The sequence below is a fragment of the Lepisma saccharinum genome, chromosome 13 (assembly GCF_977018435.1).
Source record: "Lepisma saccharinum chromosome 13, izLepSacc3.1, whole genome shotgun sequence".
Lineage (NCBI taxonomy): Eukaryota > Metazoa > Arthropoda > Insecta > Zygentoma > Lepismatidae > Lepisma > Lepisma saccharinum.
The window spans coordinates 74232581-74259110 of record NC_139241.1 but is presented as its reverse complement, the minus strand read 5'-3'; the positions used below and the strand labels follow the sequence as shown (position 1 = coordinate 74259110).

Below are 26530 nucleotides of genomic sequence, written 5' to 3'. Positions count from 1 at the left end.
AGCAGGGAAGAACCATCATGTCCCCTGAAAAATAAATATAAGATAGAATTACATAATTATTCGTGTATGCAATTGAGTCTCAACGACAGCGATAATAAATCCGATATTTTTTTTCGCACTGAACAAATGCCTTGTATAAATAAATTAATATATCATTCATTTTTGACATTGTAATGGATAAATCGTAAGACCACAAAACTCCATTCGTTAACGTTGTCCTAAATTGTCCCACGGTACACCATCTCGTTTGACGTACACGTGGTTTCGTTCGATGTCATGCTATAAACAAAATATTTTTCTCTTATGAAAATAATTTGCTGTATGCACGTTGCTAATATTGGTAGCATGGCCTTCTGCATAATGTGAAAAGGTAAGTAAATGTTTTGACAGGTTTGTGTTTTTTTAGGAAGACTATGAAAAAAATGTGGGATGATTGTCGGATAATGCATATATACCTTTCTATGTGAGGCAAGTGATAGCGTGAAATTACTTTTGGAAATGCAACAGTGACAAGTCATGAAACACCAGATAAGTTTTGCTGTAACAGTTTAGTTTATCGGAGACACATGAAAATCGAATATTTTGTGTTTCGCATGGTTCGTACTTACGAATTGTGTATTGCGGAACATAGTTCAAGGTGCCATTATGCTTTTTACACGAAAAGACACACAGTTTTTCACATACATAGTGATTTTGGAGCAATTGAAGGTGACAGGACTGTTCTCTCTCATCGGTCAAGTTATTTCACCGTTAATTCGTGTTTGTATGTGAGTGCTAATGGAACCTAACCTAACAGGCCTAACCTAACCTAGTAGGCATACCTCGTCCCTGTATTGTTTCGTGGGGCTAACGTCAATGGTTTTTGGAGTTAACGTCAAACATCCACGGGGAGCCACAAAAATCATTGATGTTAGCCCCAAAAATTCACGAAAGCACCACGAACCATCCCGGGGTTAGGTTAGGTTCCATTAGCACTCATTTTCACAGAAAAATACCTATGGAAGGGGAAAAACAAGAAAGATTAATTACTCGATATTTCGAAAATGGAAATTTTTCGTTAAAAAAGCTAAATCCCTTGTTAAACAATCTTTTGCAATGCAGAATAGGTAAGTACGAATGTCAACAATTTCAAAATACAGAGAGTCAAGGGTAACGCTTGCATCACCAACGGGTAAAATTAGTCACTGTTACTTTGAAGAATCTGCTGGTATTACCACAGAGAAGGTATTACCAATCAAAAATTTATTTGGAATTCCCCATTTAACTATATATAACATGGAAGTACTGCTTTACGGCGCAAAAGTGAAGCCATTCTCTTGCTTAGTTACGTGAGGGGATGTGGGAAGAAAAGCTAAGCAGACAAATTTTTCTGTGGTGTCAAATGAATTTTGACGATAGATTATTTCCGAAAAAAAGGCCATAATTGCATTGAGCATATTACCTGCATTCAGACACCACTTTCTATGCATGTTTTTGTTATTTGTGAATAAAACGTGTGTAAAATACCTATTAAAGGATAAAAAAGGTACTACTTTACTATACCAGAGACACCTATCAATGATTTATTTCGCAATTTTTTACATTGCTAACGTACTATTCTGCATTGCGGAACATTTCTTTAGGTGAAATAATGAATTTATAACGAAAATAATGTCTATGTCGTACATTAACGAGTACTTACTGTTGTTCCTTATTTCCCACAAACCATCCACGGGTAGCCCCAAAAAACATTGACGTTAGCACAAAAATTCACGATAGCCCCACGAACCATCACAGGGACGAGGTATGCCTACTAGGTTAGGTTAGGCCTGTTAGGTTAGGTTACATTAGCACTCCTTTCGTTCAATTTAGCATATATACGCTCTCGTGCAGAAAGCAAATGGCGGCAGCAGCAATAGCACGTCTGAAATAGATTTTCGTAGAAAACCACATGCATTCGCATTAAAGTGGATCAAAACTACATTCCCGAACATCAAAAACGCTACAGAAAATGATTTGCGTAAGTACTTTCTCCTGTAAATTTGAAGAAATCCGTCTCTGGTATTGTAAAGTGTTACCATAAAAAATGCTGAACATGTAAAAGTGATAACAAGAAGATTAATAGAAACTGACTGTTGGAAGGGTTATCAAGGGTGAGCCCAGTAAAGAGCGTGATTAGGTACGTGTCTTTACCTCATTATATTCTATTCTATTATTAGGATGGAGATTTATAGCTTCTGTGATAACCATCGATACATCTTTTTCTCCTTTCGCAGTGTTACCAACTCACTAGTTTGTTGCCTGGAACAAGCGTCGAGAGCTTTTACATAATACTTGGCATGTACTTACTTGTGATAACGCAATGTTTTTTAACATAAAATATCATAATTATACCATAAATAATGCATAATTACAGTAAAATTGAGTAAAAGTATCTCAATTATTCCTCATATCTACGAAATACAACCTAAAAAATTGTGAAAGTGGGAAATTTCGAAACGTTACCTTTTCCTAAAATATTTCATATACAATTTCTACTGTATAATTACCAGTTGTAGTCAGGTCAGATTGAAGTAATTTGCCTGCAACAAATTTTTAATTTATTGCTTGTCATTTTCCTTTTTCAAAAACCTATTCTTGGTGCATTACTACGTAAATGTTTATTTTTCCACAAATACACCAAAAAACTCAAGAAAAAATAACAGTAGGATTCCAGCTGAAATTACACATGATAGTGAAAGTGCGATAGGCAACCGAAGGGCAGAACTCTTCAACTGTTATTTTCATGGAAACTTCTGCCCGCCGTCTTCCCTTGCAGCATTGCCAAACGTAAGACCAGTCTGTTCCTCCTCTCTAACAACGCTTGTCACTACACCCGATGAGGTAAAGAATCTATTGTCTCTTTCAGCTCACCGTGCCCTAGGACCGGACGATAGCAACACCATTTTCCTCAGGAAAACTGTGCCATCCCTTTGCTATCCTCTCTCCATTCTCTTGAACAGATGTTTTTCGGAAGGCATCTTTCCTCACGCTTGGAAACAAGCTAACATCAAACCGATTCACAAGAGTGGTAACAAAGAATCTTGTTTCATCTTACAGACCAATCTCATTACTCTCTCCTCTGTCCATCATCTGTGAAAAAGTAGTCAGAGACCGACTGTACAAATTTGTTTCTCCGTACTTAAGCTCTAAGCAACATGTTTTTCTTCCTGGTAGCTCCTGTCTTACAAACCTGTCTGTTTTACTCTCACATGCTATGAAATGCATTTCAAATAATTCACAATTAGATGTAATATACGTTGATCTGGCCAAAGCCTTTGATACTGTTAGTCATCGTCTTCTGATTCACAAATTATGCAATAGATTCAACATTCATGGCAAATTTCTAACCCTTCTCACAGATTACCTTAGCAATCGCCAACAACATGTCGTTCTTCCAGGAACTGTTTCTAACTTTCTTCCTGTCCTCTCTGGATTTCCACAGCTCCCTCTAGTAATTATCTTCTTTTTGCAGATGACTAAAATTTTCAGAGAAATCTCCACTTCCGACGATACTCATCTTCTTCAGAATGACATAACAACATTTACTTCCTGGTGCCTGACATGAGGCCTTACATTACATCCTGACAAGTGTACTACTCTCACTATCTCTCTCAAGAAGAATCTGTTAAAGTCATCTTACTCCATCTCTCGCAATAACATCAAAGCAGTATCCTCTCACAAAGACCTATTCATTGTTTTCGACCAAAAGCTCACATTTGAGGAACATATTTGATGCACCACAAAAAGGCCATGCGTCGCTTAGGTTTACTCTACCGTTTCACTGAAATTAGTGACATCTCAGCCCTCACCTTGTACTTCAAATCATTCATTTCCCCAATAATAGAATACTGCTCTCCTGTCTGGTCCATGGCATGTCCCACTCATCTCTCTAGAATCGATTCAGTCTTTCACTTCTTCCTATAGATTGACCACAGTCCCCGTGCAGCTTTCCCTTCTTCCCTCCACCTCGGGCCATAAGGAAGCATGGTCCACTCTCCCCCTGCCCTACTTGCGGGAGTACAGTGCACAGGAGTCGCGGGTCTGTGCAGGTTGTTTTGCTTGTGGTTCCATTATAGCTATAGTCCGTCACAGGGTTCCCTCATTATGCAATTTTTCATCTCCGCATCTCGTCTTTTCTAAACTTACAAAAAAAAAATATCAGGGAATTTTGCAGAATGATTTCAGTTATTTATACAAAATTGTGGATGGCAAAATCCACTGCAGGAATTCCACTTTCGAGTACCTATGCGCACAACACACAACACAAGATTATTTTATACAAAAAAAACCTAGAAAAAAACCTCAAATATTGATATATTTTCCTCCCAGTTTGCCTTTTGGTCTTCTATCAGAAGAAATACTTGTAATTAATATCACATAGTGCCATCTTTTACTTATTTTTATGTTCATTTACTATTCACTTTTATTTTGTTTTGTTACTCTTAATTATTTTTTAATTTTTTATTTTTTTGCTTATTATTATTATTGCTTTCTTATTGTTGACAATTTCAGTGTAAAATGGCCACCTGTGCTGTATCTGGAATTTTCTCAATAAATAAATAAATAAATTTCCCTTATTTTTCTAGGATTTCCAGGCTGGTAGACACCCTGATAACATTCTTTTGGGCACACAATTAACACTTTCAGAAAAGAAAACAACTGAATCACGGTCAACAAATCTCAAACAATATTTAACACTCATTTTGAAGATTCCACACATTTTTTTCTTCCTCTGCTTCTTGTGAAAAACACACATTGTATGGAAGTTAGGACATAATATCTAGGCACTTTTTTGGGTGCACTATTAATATTTATTAACTATTGCTTGACATGACAACAATATACACAAATTGCTCGTAAGCATCGCATGTGGATAAAATTAACATTTTATGACAAAAATCTATCCGGAGATTAATTATTTTAATTTGCTTTGTTTCTTCTGATTAGCTTCCCTCCATGACTCAATTAATTTCATATATTTATAACTAACATTCTTTTAACAAGACTAACCCCATATGCTAATGAAATTATAGGTGATTATCAATGTGGATTTAAACGTAACAGATCAACTACAGATCAAATTTTTCACATCAGACAGACACTTGAAAAAAAGTGGGAATATAATCAAAATGTCCATCAGCTATTCATTGATTTAAAAAAAGCATATGATTCGGTCAAAAGAGAGAAATTATATAATATATTAGTAGAGTTTGGAATACCTAAGAAGCTTGTTAGTATGATAAAAGTATGCACCAGTGAAACAGAAAGTAAAATTTGTGTGGGTATTAATGTGTCTGAAAAATTTACAATTCATGATGGGTTAAAACAAGGAGTTGCATTATCTCCATTGCTCTTTAATTTTGCCTTAGAATATGCTGTTAGGAAGGTAAAAGAAACTAAAGAAGGACTAAAATTAAATGGAATGACTCAGTTGTTAGCATATGCAGATGATGTAGACTTATTAGGGGATGATATAAATACAATTAAGAATAATGCTAAAATATTTTTCAAAACTACTAAAGAGATAGGTTTGGAAGTTAACAAAGAGAAAAGTAAATATATGCTTACAGGCCGAAACCAAGTGTTAGGTAATAATCAAAATCTAATTATTGATAACAACTTGTTTGAACCAGTTTCCAAATTCAAATACTTAGGAGTAATATTAACAAATGAAAATTATATTAAAGAGGAAATAAAAAGTAGGCTTAATTTAGGAAATGCATGTTGCTTCTCTCTTCAGAAACTTTTGTCTTCTCGTTTAATATCTAAGAAACTAAAAGTTAAAATATACAAAACAATAATTTTGCCTGTAGTATTATATGGGTGTGAAACTTGGTCCCTTACATTGAAAGAGGAACATAAATTGAGAGTATTTGAAAATAAGATTCTGAGGAAAATATTTGGACCTAAAAGGGATGAGGAGACAGGTGAGTGGAGAAGGTTACATAATTTAGAACTACATAATTTGTATTCATGTCCAGATATGATTAGAATAATTAAATCAAGAAGACTTAGGTGGGCAGGCCATGTGGCAGGAATGGGAGAAGAAAGAGGAGTTCACAGGATTCTTATTGGGAAACCTGATGGTAAGAGACCTGTAGGAAGGCCAAGACGAAGATGGAGGGACAATGTTGAGATGGACCTAAAGGAAATCGGTAGGGATGGAAAAGAGTATATAGATCTTGCTCAAGATAGGGACAGATGGAAGGCCTGTGTTGGTGCAGCCATGAACCTTTGGGTTTAAGAAGGCTAGAGAGTTAGTTAGTTAGTTATAACTTATGAATAATTCCAATTGGTTATTACAAAATTTAATCACTTGTGACAGTGTATGAAACTCGTAGCTGTAAACACATTCGAAAGCTTCCGCTATAACATTTAATTACTGTCATCAACTTCTAATAAATACAATTAGGCATAGTATACACATATTTTAGGAATGATACCAATAAAACACATACACCCGGGCAATTATCTAAACGATTTATACATCCAAACGCTGAACATACCATGTTCAACCCTCTTAAGACTGGATACATTGTTTGAAAAAACACATGTCAACTATTAATGTGGCGGAGAAACACTTAATAAAACATTAATTTATAGCACTGAATGCATGAATATGGTTAAATTATGTTTATTTTGGTGCTATACGAAAGCAAAGAGGCGAGTAAATAGTAAATACACGTTAGCTTATGGGATCACCACGTTTTCTTCCCTTCTTTCGTGAGAAACTAATAGCAAAAGTGGCTTCAAATTTCGAAGCCGATCAGCGTTGCAGCGAGCGTCCCAGTTATATATAGTTCAATGGAAGCCGCACATTAGCCACGATAAAGTGGAATCTTTCCCAGCATGTGATTTTGTCTGGGCAACATGAAGAAATTGGTAGGAATAATATGTATAGCTCGACCACAAGGAAGAAAACGTTCCGTCAAAAGCGTTCGTGCATCTTCCCTGTCGTTATTGGTGCTTGGGGCAGTGTTGCCAGGTTAGACTTGAAAAAATCGGGAGATTTTTCCTTGGGAAACCAGAAGATCTGCTACAAAATCCGATGATCTAATAGTAGCGAATGAACAATGTTCTGGGGGGGGGGGGGGGGCATAGGCGTGCACACTGGTGGGCAAGGGGACGTCCACAGATTTTTTCCAGCGAGGGGGAAACAATGAATTTTTATAAGGCAGGTAAACGAGGCATATTACCCCGTAATAATGGTGCCCTCTCAGATAACACCACTTCAGTTTGAAATTATCACGTTCCTACATTCCTATTATAATAATGGATGTTAATTATTGTGACTGAAATCAACTCATACGTCTGAAATAATAGGTACTTTTATGGCAACATTCATTTTCCACAATCTTTCAAGTCGAATGCTAACAATAACAAATGAATTTGCCTTCTGCTGGTGTTCGGTGTACAGCTATCATTAGGGGTGGGCAAGCATCCTGCACCATAATGAGAAAATGCATTACGTATGTGAAATATATTTGGTGAATTAGACAGCATGTCTTCCTCAATAATTCAAGATAGCAACGCTTATGCTATGCCACCTATCCTCCATATCTGCTAGAAATACACACACGCACAACACACACACACACACATACATGTATAAAATAATTTGCCCACACTACGAAGTCAGTGTTTCTACCTAGTAAGGCAAGGACGTTTCACTGTGTTTGTGTCACTTCATCCATTTCATCAGTTTTTCATTCATCCATATTGTCGTACTTACCCGTAGGGGCACAAAAGCAACTTAATATAACTAAAATAGAAATAATTTTCGGGTGGGATAAAATACAACCATCTAAAAATAGTAGTAATGTAGTAATAGTAATAAAATAATAATGTCCTAGCACAATTGAGTATCGTTTGGCATAATTTCACAGTTCAAACAGCACTTTTCATGGCTGAGTGGAGTTCATGAGCAGGAAACTTGTTTTTGAACAGGCCGTTGGAGGTTCCATAACAATAGTTTATTAAGGAATTTTCCCAAGAAATCAATAGGTCTGGCAACACTGACATGAGCTGCACTGAAGGCTCCTTCCCCTGTCCTTTCCCCCACCTGCTAGGGCGATGAGGTTCTGTGCAGGTTTTTCCTTGTGGTTCCACTATACAAATGTGTTTCCAAAATTGTAACAGTTATTTTAGTTATTCCTTTAAATTATCTTCCATGAAAATTCATGTATCATATCCAAGTATCGGTTGTGTAATTCCGACTGCCATGATGCTCATGTGTTTTGTATCCATCAACGTTTATATTTTCCCGTTATTGATTTTTAGTTTGATTAATGTAACGAAAAATAAATGTCTGATGACGTGAATGTCTTCACTCGTTACATCAAAATAGTGTGTTAAATGCTTGTTACAACTCAATAAACTACAAGAGGAATAATTTTACAATGCAAGTAATACGTAAATACAAGAAATAAGAAAAATAAATAAAAATATTGCATGGCTAGCCAAAACACACTAAGAATTGTAAAACAGGCTGTGCTTTGAAGGAATAAAAATACTCCCAAGTACATATTGCTGTAAATTTTTGTATACATTCTGTATTCAGTACCATTGCAATTGTCATTTAAAAATGGTAAATGACTATTTTTCATTTTACGCATTTAGGCTCTCCAAAAGAAAAAAGTTTTTTAACTCGTGAAAATTGTCCACTGCATTTTTTATTTATTAGATCATGTCAAGTGTATTGTGTTTTTATCACTTGTTTACACCAATGATCTTGATCAGAACAGGAGCTAAAACTTGAAAAAAGCAGTTAAGGTAAAGGAAGATCATGTGGATGGCTGGTAAACAGTGACTACTGAAGTGGCAGCTGTTGGAAGTTGTTTGCCATACTATACTTCAGAAATTTTCAGAGAAGTTTGTTGGCAGCCAACATGCAACCTAATGCACTGTGGGCACTGTAGGAAAACTCTTGGTGCATTACCTTGAAACAACAACTTTTACATTGTTTAACCACTACGGCCACATTAATTATTATTATTATTTTACTATTTTGTGATATGAAGGAAGTGGTAACACGAACAACTTTGTATTCAAAATGTTTCTTAATTCAGTTTGTGTGTTGGTAATTATGATTTATCAGACTAAATGTAGAGGTACATAATATTTATTCGGAGCAAATTGACAATATAGAGAGAGTCTCCAATTTTGTTAATTTTCGGTATACTAACTAATTTTGGCCTCCTAATCACGAATCTGTTGTAAAAGAAAAGGGGGTCACGTCTGGAAATTTGAGAGAAAGCTGATTGATATATATATATATATATATATAGAGGTGTATATGCGTAGTTTTACGAACGAAATGTTATAACTACAGGGTGACAAGAAATAACCCGTACAAAGTTTGGCGTATCCTGCCAAGAATGTAGTGTACCGTAGCCAAATAATTGTTGTGTTATTGGATTCTCCATAGTCTTTTGTAACTGTACCGGTTGTTTCGGCTTCATAACGATTACTTTCTTTGTGTTTCAAAATGTCAACCAAACGCAGTGCAATTTTGAAACTGTGGCGTCAAGGAAAGCTTCAATGTGAAATTGTCCGTTTGCTGGGTGTTCCAAAAATGACAGTCTCAGACGCAGTTCGGCGATTCAAGGAGCTCGGCCATGAAGGGGACAGTCCCGGAAGAGAAGAAAGCCTACCGTCAACACGTCCCAAAACTGAAAGATCATCAAAAAGCAAGTTCAGTGAAATCCGAGGTTCTCCATGAGAAAAGTCTCCTGTGAGATCGGGATGAACCGCGAATCGGTGCGTCAAATGGCGAAAAAGAAACTCAACCTCAAGGCGTAAAAGCTCCAAAAAGTTCAGCTTCTCACGGACGAAAACAAGCGCCTGCGACTCAAAAGATGGCACCTTCTGAAGCGCCGAGCGGCAGGTCAGCGATGGGAGCGCATTCTTTTCACAGACGAGAAGCTGTTCACCGTGGGGCAGGTGCACAACCGCCAAAACGACAGGACCTGGTCTGCAGGGGCTCCCGGTACCTCAGCCATTGTCGAACACCGCCAAAAACCGCAGTCGGTCATGGTGTGGTGTGGAATTTGCGCAAGCAGCAAGACGCCCCTGGTTTTCGTGGATCAAGGGGTCAAAATCAACCAAGAAGTGTACCGCCACGACATTCTCGAGAACGTCGTCCTTCCGTGGGCACAGCAGCACTTCGGCGATACGCAATGGACATTCCAGCAAGACTCCGCTCCAGCCCACAGGACGAAAATGACGCAAGCGTGGTGCAGATCACATTTTCCGGACTTCATCGCATCGACGGAATGGCTGCCCTACTCGTAGGATCTCAACCCAATTTACTACAGTGTCTGGTCGATTTTGGAGGCCAGGGTATGTGCTAAACGTCACCACAGTTTGGAGCCGCTGAAGCAATCGCTGCGTCATGAGTGGAACCGATTGTCGCCCGAGAACCTGTGGACCATCGCCCAAAATTTCAATGCCCGTTTGGATCTCTGTATCGCCACCCAGGGAGGGCACTTCGAAACCGGCTGAACATCCTGTTCCTAAGGTCCCATGTCATTGTTCTTCAGTGTTGTTTTGCTCAATTGTTTCGGTTTAATAACTTTATGATCACAAACATTAGTATGGGTTATTTCTTGTCACCCTGTATGTTTGCCTAACCTAACCTTCCGTGAATGGTTTGTGGGTTAATGATTACTTTCATTAACTCCACAAAATCCTGGTTTTGTAGCATGTAACTGACGAAAAAAATTTCATCACTACGGATGACGTAATTTTTCCTGAAATCTGCGGTGGAGTATACGAACGAAATGTTATAACTGTGCTTGCCTAACCTAACTGAACCTAACCTAAAACCTAACTTCCGTGAATGGTTTGTGGACCAATGATAACTTTGAATAAGGAATTCCTAGTTTTGTAGCACGTAACCGATGAACAATGTTTCATCACTACGGAACACCCCATTTTTCCTAAAATCAGTGGTGGAGTATATGTGTAGTTTTACGAATGAAATATTATAACTATGCTTGCCTAACCTAACTAAACCTAAGCTAACATTACCTGAAATGGTTATCCGTTAATGATTTATGGGCCAATGATCACTTTCAATAAGCAATTCCTAGTTTTGTAGCACGTAACCGACTAACATTTGTTCTTACATGAAAGATGGTGCCTGTGTTCCTTTATGGAGAATTATCGCGGTAAATAACAATGTTATTTTACAACTTTTATACGTAAATGTACAATTTTAACACGCGACCCCCAAATCGTAACTCCAGATACGTCACCAGGAGTGCATAAGAAGTAGGAAGTGAATTACAGACTTTCTCTATATTGTCAATTCTTACCATTTATTCAATATGCAAGCAACTGCTGTGTAACATGATAATTATTATCACTTCAATTCTCTTCATTCATTTGGTATGCAAACCAGAAGTAGCAGTAGAATTGTACACATTCATTTTTATTATTACTAATATCTAATTTTATTACATATAACACAGGTAAACAGGAACACCAAGATACTGTCTTACACCCTGTTTTGGAAAATTAGTCACTTTAATATCATAAGAAGCACCTTCTTTTTTTATTACATGTTTGAAGAAGAAGAAAATAGGAATTCCATGCAATTTCCAAAGGAATTTCAGAAAAAAGAAAGAAGTAGGGAAATTGCAATAGGGAAACTTTCCGGACAATGCCATCTTCTACTCATGTGAAACGCAAAATTTAAAACTTTTCTAGTGCTTGGTCAGGGTTTTTTATTTCCATTTTTTTTTTAATATTAGCCATTCTGGAAACCTAACATGACACGTCACCTGCTAAATCTGAATTCATGTGAATTGTGAAATGCCAATACTTATAATCAGGGGTAGAGAAAGACAGGGCCTGGTCACCATGGTGCCTGAATTTTCAAATTCTGTTCTAAAGAAGAATTTTTAAAAATATTTTGAGTTCGTTTATGGAAATTTCCAGTCCTTTTTTAAAATATCGAGTGCAGAAAGTAATTTTTAAATGTTTGTCTGTTTCCTGTATTACTATATCAGAATAATAAACATGCCATCCAACATTTTTTTCACTGTTGCTAGCGGAATGTTATTATTTGCAAAGTTATTCATGCTGTTACCAGTAGAGCCATGTACATAGAATTCTTATAATACTAAAGTTGTTTATGATGCTAGATAGTGCAGGAATCAACTTTGTTTCCTTTATTTGCATTGAGCTTATAACACCTTTAACTCCTTTGTACATTTTTACCAGTGCAAATGATGATTAATTTACTAGGTTTGTTAAGCATTTGGTGAAATGAATAATCTAATAATGTGTATCACAAAACCTTCAGGTTATCCTGTTTTTCTACTACTGTTCACCATGTGGACTATGACAACCCACCCAGTCTTATTCTTCCAAGATCAAAAGTGTTCTAATTTTTTTTTTCTCTCTGTTCTTCATAGAGTAGTCACGGACACTTCTGGTTTATATTGATCCAGTTTATAGATAGTGTTTGATAGATCTAGAAGTGTCCATGCCAAGAAAAAAATTCTTGATATGTTCACATTCGTATCTCACAGTGTGTGTTTGTGTGTGTGTGTGTGTGTGTGCAGATATGAAATTAATGCACTAAATCATTAATAAAAGACCAAGATGTAACATCCCACCACACTAACTTTCAGAGTACCTGGACAAGAATCCTGTATCAGGGAAACATTTTACACAACCACCCCAGCAATCAATATTCCACCGTTCGTAAAAATGAAATCAAAACAATGTAGTGGTATGTTGTTTTCAATCTCTGGTAAGGGAGAGAAAACTAGAAATTTCAGTGGAAAGGACTTGAACCCGGGTCTCTGACATACTGTACAGTGGGAATCATTTGTATTCCCAGACAGCGGGGAATTTTCCCCTCCATGCAGGTAGGATGCTATCGTTGGGTACGAGCCAAGTGGTGTCTGCAATGAACATCTGGCGCGCTTGAAATCCTAGGCAAGCTGCAGAATCGGCTTTTCCGTCCACACAACACTCCTGTAACAGCATTCACCGAAGGGAATATATATGGAGTAAAACACGTTTGCATGGATTTCGAGAGGAATGAAGGATTTATTACTTTCAAAGCACACATGATTATATATTTTAAAGTAATACGATTGTAACTCAACACTACAGTGCGGAATGTCAAGGCAAGATTGATAACGTGTCTGCCAGTAGACCAGAGGGTTGTTCGTTCGTGAGTTTGAATCCTGTGAAAATGATAATTTTTATTCAATATCATCAATTTCTCTTTATGTTTAGAAAGAGAAGTTCATAGATTGCACAACACAGTATTTCAACAAAATCGCCGGTCAGCAACCTGAGAAGCGCTTGTTAATTTCCATCATTTTCCCAAAGTATTTTATTATAAATAGTTAAAATACAAAGCTAGGAGAGTATACATGAAGCATATGCACATAATGTAACAGATCAGCTTTGCTAAAGGCGAAACACTAGAGTATCTTCAGCTAATAAAATAACGATTCATTAAAAGTTCAATTCTCCCTGGACGAGTATTTATACGTATTAATTTTACTTTAGTGAACTATTTTCCAACATGTAACAAATGAAAATGAATTATTGAAAACTGAGTTGAATTTTTTTAAAACAACGTATCCTCTCCAGCGTACAGGCAGATGAAAGATCTTGTGTTTGTTGCTTTCAGACTTTGTAAAATTACTATACCGTTATTTTCTATCTTTTGGTTTTACTAGAGCAATTTATTATTCTGCCGTCGAACAACGTCAATAACACAAAAGGAGATCAGCAGTGATTTTTTATATTTAAGTATCTAAGTATTCATACACCACAAAATACAGTATTAATATTTATTAAAGGCCCAGACACCTGGCGTTTGTGGTTTACAAACGATTCCGGAATACACAGATTAGTCATCTTCCGGTGTGAATTTGTTGAGATAGACCAAACTTAGTTCTTAGAGGTTATTTCACAGAGTACTTACGTCTTTGATGTAACTACTTTGGTATTTACTTCACTTGGCGATAAACACGCTGAAAAACACTAACGTTGAACACTTAGGGGGAGTTGGGGGGAAAGCACAAATCTTGCTGATACTGAGTTCGATGTCTTCAATCTTCTAATCCTCCTGTCGTTGGTTCATAATAAACATGTAGCCTCTCTTTGTTAGTAACCTTTTCTCAGGTTCTAGTAGAGATACTGCACAGGCCGATAGTTCACTCACAGTTCGTTCCTTAGACACTATATCTCTTTCCGGCTGAGATTATGGCCGATAGTTCACTTACAGTTTTTCACAGCCCGCGAAACCAATAACCAACGTAACACGGATCCTAACCGTATCAATGCTTGACTCGGACTGTCTTCTCTCCAACGCATATCAAACGTTCCCTAGAAAAGACGTTAACCTCTCTTGCCACCCTTTTTTCCCCCAGCTAAGGCGGGTCAACTTTTATAAGGGGTGCGTTAAGATCGGTTACATTACTTCGTAAAAGTAAGCCAGTTGTAGTAGTTTGCCCAAAAAGGGACTAACACAGTTACTTGTTTATGGAATTTAACTGATTTTGAGAGTTTACCATTGCTTTAAAGAATAACGATGTTATTTGTAGATAAGCTAAACCTTGTAGAACATGTAACATGCTTGAACTGAAGACAAGCTTTCCTTGACTTTATCCTCAAACGTGAACATTCATTTTCAATAAATTATTATAAACACTCATGAATATAGACATAAAATTCAAAGTAAATCTGAATAACCACTTCATCCAAAAATCCACGTTGCAAAAATGTATAGGCATAACTATTAAATTTTTTAAAAAACCTTTGAGCAAATCATAGTTGTTTTTTTAATTATTTTTTTTGTGAATGGAAGGGGGGTCAGGCAACCTATAGTGGAAATAATATAGAATTGAGCCGTTTCATTGAATTGTTTCTTTAATTCCACTTTATGCACAGAATGGCTAATCGGAGCCAGATCTACTGATGTTCAAAATGAGATGCGAACCACTAAATGCCTCCACCGGGAATCGAAGCCCAGACCCCTTGATTACAAGTCGATTACGCGGCCACTATGCCATCTGCGAGGCCCAGAAATATTAATAATAATGATCATCATGGTTATGATTATTACACAATATCTGTTAAATACTAATAAAAATATTCCAGATGTATTAATATTAGTATTATCATTGAGGTGATTTTTCTACTTGATCCACCAGATGAGTGAATGTCCAGCACAACTGACTTCATTATCTTTTTAAATTTCCTGCAGTTCGTGCACTGAAATGTACAGTTATGCGTTCTTATCATTTACACACCTTGTTCAAGAGAAAGCTTTAAAAGTTAGATGGATATTTTACTCATACGCTGTCTGTTGTTTGCCTTTCACATAAAACAGTAAGTTTTGGAAGGAAAGTGTGGAACCATTTATTCTTAGTATAAAAAAGTAAAGTATGAAAAACATAACCTGGTTACTGCAGGTGCTTCCTCAGGACTTAGCCCTTTTCTTTTTTGAAACCCAATGTTTTCGATCTAATGCCTCTTTTTCTTTTATTATTCCGTTCGAATACTAACTAACTGAACTTTATTTCTTTCATTTACAATAAAAAAATAGCGAAGTTCATGAAACTTTGTGTGAATGAAGCGATATTCCTGGGGGTGTCCGTACCTGTTCGATCCCCTCTCACGACGCCCATGCTCCTTACCTGAAAACGTAACTGAGGCACAGTTTATCGTTTCACAAAGTAACTACTTACAGTTACTCGAGAAAGTAACTGTTATTTGAAACTCGTTACTTTCAAACCCTGCCTGAACTTACTTCAGTTGAGAGCAAATTTCTACTCACAAACCTGCACACACACACACCTATAAATTTTGGTCTGTTTGGACATTTTCAATCACTGCCTAGATTAGATTTTTGGGGAGCTTAGAGACTGAGACTCACAAGAGTGTTAGATTATGGAATTAAAAGAAACTCAAATATTGTGCGCAGTTTAGATGAGGCGCGTGACGCTAAGATGACGTCAGCAATTTTGTGTCCACGATAACTGCAACAAGTGTAGATCCTTTTATCTGGAATTGTTATAGGAGTTGGATACTCTGAAGGATGGTTAGCTATTGGCACACTTTAAAGCATAACATAATTTTGGAATATACACTTCGCGCGTTTGATGCACAGAAAATATATATTTGTCAATGAATGTATTTGCCCCATCAAGACCCAGACACAGCGACAAATCTTTTTACGCTGTTGGTATCCAAGCACGGATGATACGCTGGTATTAGTGTAGAGGAGGATGACATGATAAATAAAAGTATTTGCTATTCGTCCAAATGTGTTTGGTTATTTTGAAAAATCAAAACTCCAGGCTTGACTTGAATGCCTCATAATATCATTTATTTGAAGAAATGTAGAGAAAATAGAATGCAACATGTTCTTCTCATTTACGTATTATTCTAATAAATCAAATTTATGATGCAAAATTTCATGCTTTCTACACTAATAGACAAGACAGATTTCAGTTTGCAATAATCAATCATGTTTCACCATCAATCACAATCTATAATGTCATTAAGGACATATTGAACTAGCCTCTGGTTCAAACCGTGGGCAGTTTTGAATCCCATCCTGAACAAGTGTTTTCTATGGATATAATTGTGACTAAACGAAAAGTGTCTGGCTTCATCTCTCCCATTTGTGACTTATCAATTCTTCTTTCCTGACATCATGTCAGGCCTTCCCGATGGCGCAGTGGTAGCGTTGTTGCCTTGTAATCAAGGGGTCTCGGGTTCGATTCCTGGTGAAGGAACATAGTGGTTCGGATCCCACTATAAACTGTAGGTCCAGTCCCGATTAGCCTTATTGTGCATAAAGTGGACTTAAAACAACAAATCCATCCAATCCAATTCTTTCCTGACATCATATCAAAGTATAAATTTCCTACCTTGGTGGAAAATCAAAAGTTAAAAATGCCACGGAAAGAGCCTATTCCGTAGTTAGGCGGGAGAATGTCCCCTCCTCACATGCACCTTCCTGACATTGTATTTGTTTTCATCTTCCAGATTCTCTTCCGAAGCATTCCTTCATTTTATTGTCAGAAAAGGCAATAAAAGTAAGGTTCGCAGTCCACCAATACAGAACAAAGAATTACTGAAATTCATATAATCTTAGGTGGCATTTCAAAGTGATAACTGTTGTGGAGGGGCGGTGCTTCCCCGGGATGTAACCTTTTCTTTTTCAAAACATTGAAATAAATTACCATCACTTCTGTAATATTAATATAAATATGTGTGCGTAATTTTATACTAATCGCAGACTGGATTTACAGTTTAAATTGAGATCGGAAGCACTGTGTGTCTCCACCAGGTATCGAAACTGAGACGACAATGTTACTGCTACGCCAAACTAAGGAGCAATTTTTAACTGACAACATAAATGGTTTAAAATTATTCCTTACGAATTAGGCAAGATAGCACATATAAATAAGTTTTTATTGAAGTATATGTGTTCAGAAATATATGCAATTATCACAACTTTATGTATAGACTAAACATCTAAATATGGTTACTGGAAACAACTTGTGCCCCCCTCCTCCCCCGGTCAGTCAAGTGTAGCTTTGGGCCTAAGTGAGAAACGTCTAGATATTAAGACGTCAATACACCCCTCCCTCTTGCACCTCGGGAAACAATCATTATTGTAAACAGGTATAATATTACGTTGGGGTTCATACCAAAAAACTGTTTAACCTTCATGTATACAGATTATTTGCATTTTCCCAGCTACGTGTTCAAGCCATTTGTTTAATTTTTTTTTTCTTTTAGGGAATCCGTCGTCTTTCGTTTTCTATAATATGTATTTCACAGTATAAAAACAGAATTTAATAATAATAAAGTTAATAGTAATAAGAACTTATTAATTTTCCCAGAAGCGTGTGCTTCTGGGAAAAATTATTACCTCAGAGTAAATGTCGGAGAGTTTGAGAGCAGCCATAATTTGAACATATTTTACGAGTTTGAATAACATCTCGATCCTTCCATTCAACACGCAGTGCGGATTGGAATCAAAGTCACCAAAACAAGAAGAAGAAACAGGGTTTCAGATATCTTTACCCTAGGTCAATATTCTGTGCTAATAAAACTCACACTTCTGAAAACTGAAATGAATAGGGAAAGGGAGGAATCAAATTGAGAAATTATATCACCATTATTCGTATGTAGGCGTATATAGAATGAGATGGGCGAAAATGTTAAAAAAAAGCCAGTAACTTCACTATTCCCTCCCATGTTTTTTTCCCCACCCCTTGCCAGGTTCTTTGTTCTTGTTATCACTTCAGTAGTCAATACACTTTAATTAAAAAAGGCATCTAAAGTTTCGAACTCTGCATTACTCGAGAAGACTGACCCTCTATTTTGATAATACTCATTTAGTGTCAATCGGAAACTAACCATAAACCAGCCTAAATACAGTATGTATCGGTCTTTAATATGATAGTTACCATGCACATATCCCCTTGCCGAATGTGCAATGCATCTGAAACATGTTTTCGTTTCATTCCCGCAACCTTCGCAGTTGGGGCTTGTGAGCTCCACGTAGCGTGATGCCCGTTGTGACGCAGCAGACAGATAGAAACCACCTGACTTGGCTCGTCCCCAGCGACAGCCTCGCAGCCACAGCTGTCTGGAAGGAGAAGCTTCCCTCCCTGTCGTCCAGGAATTAGAATGGTTCCCACTGTACCATTGTTCTATCAATGGTACAGTGGCAGTACTCAGGCAGCCCTGGCTTCGCCTGATTTTTCAGTCAATGTTTTACTTACTAGTACATCTCCTGTGGGTTTGTACCAAATCATAAGGAAAATAAAACATTGTTCTGCTTCAAGAAGCGGCCGACAATTCTTAACGTAAAATGCCATGATATTAAAAGATAAAGAGGTTAAAAGTACAGAACTTTGCTTACTGTGGAACTTTTCTGGTAAGACTTGATAAGGCAGCCAACTAACGTTTCAACCACAGCTCGATTCCTTTCATTCCAAACGATGTTGACAAGTAACATCCCAGTTTTACCCTTTTTAACTTGAACATTCCACACTTTGAATACCACATAATTTTATCTGAATAATTTCATGCCAATAAGGTACATTGTTTTAATTTCATTGTTATGAATTAGTGATATGTGGTAAATGTAGATGATTGTGAAGAACTTCAAAGTTCCATAAGTTACCAAAGCAGTTTGCAAGTCAAATAGAAATTTTCTTGTTGCAGGTCAATTGAGTGTGCGTAATTAATATATTTGTAATTTGAAACTTTTATCACCTTACTTTTATTGAGTTCTGAAGAAGTTATACGAGGGACAGTCAAAAGAAAACCTTAATTTGTTTGTTTTTTGTCTAGTATATTTCTGCATGTAAAGTTGCACAAGTTTGCTGCATTTTAGCAAAGACCGCATTGCTGATCCACATGTATTTTCAAGTCTTCAAGAAGTAGAATATTTGGTATGCATGTGCAGTCACCTATGAGCCACTGAAAGGGTCTTTGCACCCATCTGCCTTGTGAACTCAGGTCATTGTCGAGCTTCCTCCTCCTCCATGCGTAAACTTACTAATGTGGTAAGTAAGCAAAGAGATATTGAATTTGATTTGCCATAGAATGTGTATAAGTTTGGTGCTTCGAGGTCAAGGAAGCACTTTTCTTCACTGGTTCATGTGTGTGGAGGGAGGCGCCATCTTTAAAATGACAAAAATGTTGTTTTGAAGCCTGCCTGATCAGTGTTGCACCCTTGAGGACGTTTTGTAAATAACACTTAATCCCTGATGTAAATTTGACCTGTACACAGTCTGTCCTATAATTTTTATCAAGAGTATTAAGGTTTTAATTTAACTCTTTCTCGTAAATTGTTTCCTTGACAAGTTGTCGTTTATGTTACGTTTTTCCTTTCAGGGGTTGGAGACACCCAGTAAGCCCTATCCAGTCTGAAGCTGTGTGGTTGATGAAGATTTCCGGTTGACAGTATGTGTGCCAATGTGAACTACAGTGAAATGTCCCAGTCAAGTAAAATATTCATGCAAAACAGAGCACTTGGCTATGTGAGTAACCATGTTCCCCTGGCAGTCAGGTATATCCGAAGACGGAAGGAGAATCTTGTAGTGACATGCGTTGGGAGAGCTTTCCACACGTACGGCTGCAAACACTTTAATCTTCTGAGCGTAAGCGGTCTCCATCCGTCGGATATCACATGTATCGCTGCAGATACCTACCATATCTTCACAGCATGTGGCAACGACATTCGAGCATGGAGGAGAGGAACGGAGTTGAAGCATACGTACATTGGACATACTTCTCCCATTCACCTGATGCTGCCTTTTGGTCCTCATCTGCTGTCCATTGATGAGAAAAGTCATGTGAGAATATGGGACATAAAGTCTGAAGAACTGTACCTGGATATGATGTTCAATAATGAAACTTTCGAGATTACGACCGTTATGCATCCCAGCACATACTTGAATAAGGTACTTTTTGGCAGTGTCCAAGGTCAGCTTAAGTTGTGGAACATCCGTACTATGAAGCTTGTGCACACTTTTGATGGTTGGGGATCGCCAGTTACTGTGTTAGAGCAGTCTCCTGCACTGGATGTTGCTGCGATTGGTCTTGCCGATGGCCGGATTATCTTGCATAACCTCAAATATGATAAAACCATTACGAAGTTCATGCAGGAGTATGGACCGGTCAGCTCACTCTCTTTTAGAACGGACGGTCACCCAATTCTCGCTGCCGGTAGTGTTGCTGGCCATGTTGTGTTTTGGGATCTGGAGAAAAAAAGGGTTGCCAGCCAGTTACAACATGCTCACGAAAGTACAGTCTCAGGCCTCTGCTGCCTCCCAAGTGAGCCGTTGATGGTGACAAATTCTCAAGATAACACCCTGAAAATGTGGATATTTGATACTTCCGATGGAGGGGCGAGGTTGCTGCATTTGCGAGAGGGGCATAGCGTTCCTCCAATGTGTATTCGGTTTCATGGGAGCAATGGTCACAATATTCTGAGCTCAGGTGGCGACTCTAGCCTAAGAATATTTTCAACGCTCACGGAAACTTTCAACAAGAGCCTTGGACGAGCCTCGTACAATCGTAAGGCCTCAAAGAAGTATAAGAGGCAAGAAGATCCATTGATAATGCCTCCGATAACACGTTTCACCACAGAAACAACCAGAGAGAAAGAGTGGGATAATATTGCTGCAATCCATCATGGTCTGGCTGTCGTGACGACATGGTCGTACGATAAAATTAAAATGGGAAATCTTAAACTTATTCACGAGAGGTTCCAAACTAAGCCACTCGTAAAGAATGTCACCGCAACATGTTTGAGCTTGACAAGTTGCGGTAACTTTGTCCTCATAGGCTACAGTTCTGGGCATGTTGACAGATTCAACATACAGTCGGGAAGGCATCGTGGCACGTATGGGAATCCTTCAGCCCATAAGCGCTTCGTTAGAGGCGTGGCAGTGGATTCGCTGAACCAGACTGTTGTAACTGCTGGCAGTGATGGGCTTCTTAAGTTTTGGCAGTTTAAGAAGAGTGGTCTCTTGCAGAAAGTGTCTTTGGATGAATCTGTTTCGTTCATCCAACCCCACAGGGAAAGCTCCTTAATTGCTATAGCTCTGGATAATTTTGTTATTGTTGTACTGGACATAGATAGCAGGAATGTTGTAAGGAAATTCTCCGGCCATGATAATAAGATCACAGATATCACTCTTAGTCCCGATTCACGATGGTTGATATCATCCTCTATGGATTGCACCATTCGTACATGGGACATACCATCAGGGCAGCTGGTAGACTGGTTCCAGGTTGGTACAGCTTGCATCTCCTTAAACATGTCCCCAACGGGTGAATTCTTAGCCACAGCTCATGTTGGCAACCTCGGAATCTTCTTGTGGTCCAATAAAACACTATACTCGCTTGTGTCGTTGAAGCCTGTGAACACAACTTCTGACGCCCCAATGCTAGAACTGCCGGTAACATGCAACGATAGTGGAGAGGCTGAGGAAGCCCCAGAGCCAGTTTTGGAGAGTGAAGAAGAACCCGAGTTCATGTCGCCAGAACAGATTGCTGATGATTTGGTAACATTGTCAACTCTTGCGACTTCCAGGTGGCAGAACCTGTTGAACATAGACATTGTGAAGAAACGGAACAAGCCAAAGGAACCACCGAAAGCACCCAAGTCGGCTCCGTTCTTCTTGCCGACTATCCCGTCCTTGGATATCACTTTTGATGTGCAACCTGCAGACGACTCGAGCGTGAATGAATTGAATGGTTTACTACCAAACAGATTTCAGAGCTTAACGGTCTTCGCAAAAATGCTTCAAGCCAGTGCCGAAACAGACTACTTCGATTATTCTCTTCCGATGGAGAAGTTGAAAAGCATGGGACCGTCAGCGGTGGACTTTGAAATACAATCGCTGACTCCTGATTTAGGTTGTTCTGTGGTATTAATGCTTCAGTTTATGAAAATGATAGATTTTGTGTTCAACAGCCGGAAGGATTTTGAACTAGCACAGGCATACTTGTCGTTGTTCATGAAGGTTCACGGAAGCAGAATTTCTTCAGAGAAGATGTTAAGTGACTATGCAGCGACGTTACAGGAGAGTCAGTTATCTTGTTGGGAAAAACTTCAGGACCAGTTGTTTTACAACTTGTGTGTGGTAAAAAGCTTGAAAGGATCATTGTAGTGGTATTACATAGTGAGGTTGATATTGTGAAAGGGGATATGATACGGCTACTCGGCTGAAACCATTTTTATGGAACAGTGGAGATGAAATATATATTCTTGTCAATGAGTTATGGAACTGATAAAATGTATTACTGTTGCAGAAATCCATGAAATTGTACCTGCTTTTGTTTGTGAAGAGATGTAATACAAGCACAGAGTAACTAAACTTGTTTTGACGGATTTTAGGGTATCTTTCTGCTGACAGTATGAACTTTCACTCTCCATTAGGCACGTTCGGTACCAGGGTAACCCATCAATATTCTTTGTGAGATTGCAACAGTGCAAATGGGTGCTTTTGTGTAGCTGAACGTTCTTTCTTTGTCTTCTAAGCTCAGCTGTGTTGTTCTGTGCACTTTTCTAAGTGACATAATATTATAAAGTTAACGTCACCCACACTCCTAAATACGTAACAAAAAAGATATCTGTGTTGGAAGATTCTTATGTTGTACTGAAGTGGGTTAGTGAGGAAGGGGAGGATATGCTAGTCATGAAAGTAAATATGATAGTGCTTTTGTTTTTACATATGCTGCATATTCAGGCACATGCCCCTCAAGGATGCAAAGCAAACTTTATATACGGATTGTTTTTCCAGCTGGCGGCTGAGAAACAAGAAATCAGCGCTCAGTGAAATTCTCTTAGACTGACATTGGGCACTTTCGAGTCACAAGGCACTGAAAGTTCCTGGCAGGATGAAACAAATGAGTGTCTGATACACAGCATGTTGCCAAACTTACTGTAAAATGGTGTGTGGGGGAGGGGTGGAGTTGATCAATGCCGTTACCGGATAAAAGTTGTACAATAGCATACAAAACACTTAAACAAGCTAATAAAACAACTCACAAAAAGAGATATACACTTGACAATGTTATAACGGGAGAGTGATGTTACCTCTACAGCTTTTACTTTGCAACTGAGTGTGTTGAAACACCCCCGAACACGATTGGTGGACTGATTAGAACTATGTAGAAAAAGTAGGTCAGTCGCCATTTGGGTCCGCAATCATATAATACTACATCACTTAGGAAGTGCAGCAGAAAACTGTAGCTGATCTTGGAAGCAAGACAAATAACATTCAGCACAGTATAATTCACAGTGTATTTTATACCTTAAACATAGTTAGTGTTGGATGACAGGTGTACCCCCACGTGCATAGGTATGTTACAGAAAGGTGTGATTCTAATGTAATATCCAGCTGAGAGATCCATTATGAAATTAACATGAAAGTATCTTAGTGTACTGCTTTACCAAGGAAAAATAAACCCTCTGGTACTGTTGTCAAATTTTCAACTGTTAAGCAAGCAAAGCTTAGCCGATGTAATGATCTGCTTACCATGTAATCCTGCCTTTGCATTGCCAAAATGTTCAGCTTCTATTCAACACATTGTCGTGCCAAGGGTTTGTATCGCAGTAAAAACTGAGGCATAATATTTAACTTTGTTGAATTTTTTGACAATATAGCAAGGGAGGGATGTTAGAAATATGTAAACGTGGGAACACCCTGGAGGAGAAAACTAATGATTACACTTTCCATATGTACTTACTTTATCTAGCTTTCACCACATCGTGTGGCTTCCTCAGGAGATAACCCGTGGCTCGACAGCCCTTGCAAGGGCCTAGGCCGATCTTCCGACTGCCAGTGTCCCTACCACAATCCTACCTAGAGGTGTGGAGATCTTGAACCGGTAATGGGGTCAACACGTCGAACAACCCCCCCCCCCTCCCCCCATTATAGGAGATATCCGAGACCGGGTTATGCTACTCACTCGTAGCTCTCCAATTCCCTCATGATGGTGGGTTGTCACCGGTCCTATGCACAGGCCGAGTACCCAGAGACTGAACCCAGGTGGACTCGAAGCCATGCCGTCCCACAGTCAGAGCCCCAAAGGACAGTACCTTAGACCACATGGCCACGGAGGAGGACTTCCTCAGGAGATACGACAAGAATAGACAAGATTTAAGACATGGGAAGGTAAGTTAAGGTTAAAAAGACAGTGCAGTGCCCTGTCACTCCTTCCTACTCCATGTCTGGCTTGCAACTACTGCAGTTTATCTTCTTATCGTGTTTTTATATTTTTAACCTTAACTTACCTATTCTTGTTCTATCTACCTATTCTTGTTCTATCTCCTGAGGAAGTCACATGATGTGGTGAAAGCTAGAGAACAAAGTAAGTACATGCCCAAAACTGGTCTATATTACTTAGTGAAATGATGGCATGTGGTGTAAGTTATGCCTTATCTAGACTAGACTTTAGTTTGAGAGTTTCCTAGGGTGTTTCTTACTTGGTAGAGTTATATGGTTTATTCTACAGAATGAGGCACCTTACAGAGGGTTCTTAACAGTATACTCACTACTGAAGGTTTCAAGGGCTGTTGTTTCTTCTTTCTTTTCTGCCTCTGAAACACGTTCACTCCACCATAACGTGAGACGAAGCAATCACGAGGGTCACATATTTATTGTTGAAAAAGTTGAAAAAAATATCAAGATTTCAGTAGGAAAATCAGTACATAAAATGGCATTTCAGTGTTCAAATGGTGAATATAATTCAAGAAAAGCAAGAAACAAATTTGAAACAAAATTACTTTCAGGTGATGGTACTTACTGGTCAAGATATCGGGATATCAGTAGATTTGATAGCACTTTTGAATCGCGTTGGTGGTGGATTGTATTCAGTGCTCAGCTTTCCAACATGATTGATAGAGTTGGTGTTTTTAAATCCATTTTATGCACGGTAAGGTTAATTGGGACTGGACCTACAGTTTAAAGTGGGATCCAAACCACTATGTGCTTACGCCGGGTATTGGACCTGGGATCCCTTGATTACAAGGTGATGATGCAACCACTGCACCATCAGGGAGGCTTTTTATGTACAATGAGAAATAGCCTCTGGTGTTATCAGCCCTAAGTAAGCAACGGTGCCATGAGCGATGCAATCAGCTATTTACATTAATTCTGCTCATGCATTGTCAAAATATCCAGCATTCTTCAACAACTTATCATTACCACATTTTATTCATTGCAGTGTTTGTACCATCATGAAGGGCAAAACCATACACAATGAAAGTACACACATAATATTTAACGTTGAGAAAGATTTGACAAGAAGGTAGAGAGGAAAATTATACCCATGGGGAGCACTCGGGCACAAGCAAAGGCCAGTGAGAAGGGAAACAAATGACTGATCAACTTAGCGAGCTTACTGGGTTTCTTCTTATCTTGGTTGAGCTTTAGTTCTGGCTTCAACAGTTTTATTTCTGTATTTCATCGAATCATCAGTCATTATCATTTGCCTAGAGGAAGAAAAGCGACATGCAGCAAGAAAAATACGATGTCAATTTGGAAAGCAGTTTTGGATGACCTTGAAAAATAAATATCTGGTATTGGGATTTGGCTAGCCCCAATGGATGATATTCGGTGAACATCTTGCCACACAATTCATTGTGTGAAATCATGCTCTGCTGCCATATTTCGGGCAAACAGAGCAGATCCTGTGTGAAAACATGCCAGGTTAGGGTGACCAGATTTTCAGAAACAAAAAGCAGGACATCCATGGATGTGTAAGGGGGGAATCAATTTTTATTTAACGTCGCCTTTCTGTCACTTTTGGCTAATTGCAACAATGAATATGAGTAATGATGCGATTAAATTCATGAATGGACACTCACAAAGAAAATCCATGTCCAGGCTGGGATTCAGCCCCAGGATCTCTGGCATCCTAGCCTTCAACCACTCCACCACTGAGGTCTTCCCTTCTTATACATTTCCCTTTTAATTTTTCTTTT

The 26530-nt window shown here is 38.3% G+C and overlaps 1 protein-coding gene across 1 annotated transcript; it reads left to right on the top strand.

The window, feature by feature from the left end:
- The first annotated feature begins 217 nt into the window (after positions 1–217).
- Positions 218–24031, top strand: LOC145997418 (WD repeat-containing protein 36). The gene is made up of 2 exons (XM_083134444.1): positions 218–370; positions 19924–24031. Exon 2 carries the CDS (start codon positions 19995–19997, stop codon positions 22707–22709), a length of 2715 nt encoding a protein of 904 aa, XP_082990570.1. The 5' UTR covers positions 218–370; positions 19924–19994; the 3' UTR covers positions 22710–24031.
- Positions 24032–26530: the final 2499 nt, after the last annotated feature.

Coding starts and splice junctions, on each gene's coding strand:
- LOC145997418 (XM_083134444.1), top strand. CDS start 19,995: ATGTGTGCCAATGTGAACTACAGTGAAATGTCCCAGTCAAGTAAAATA.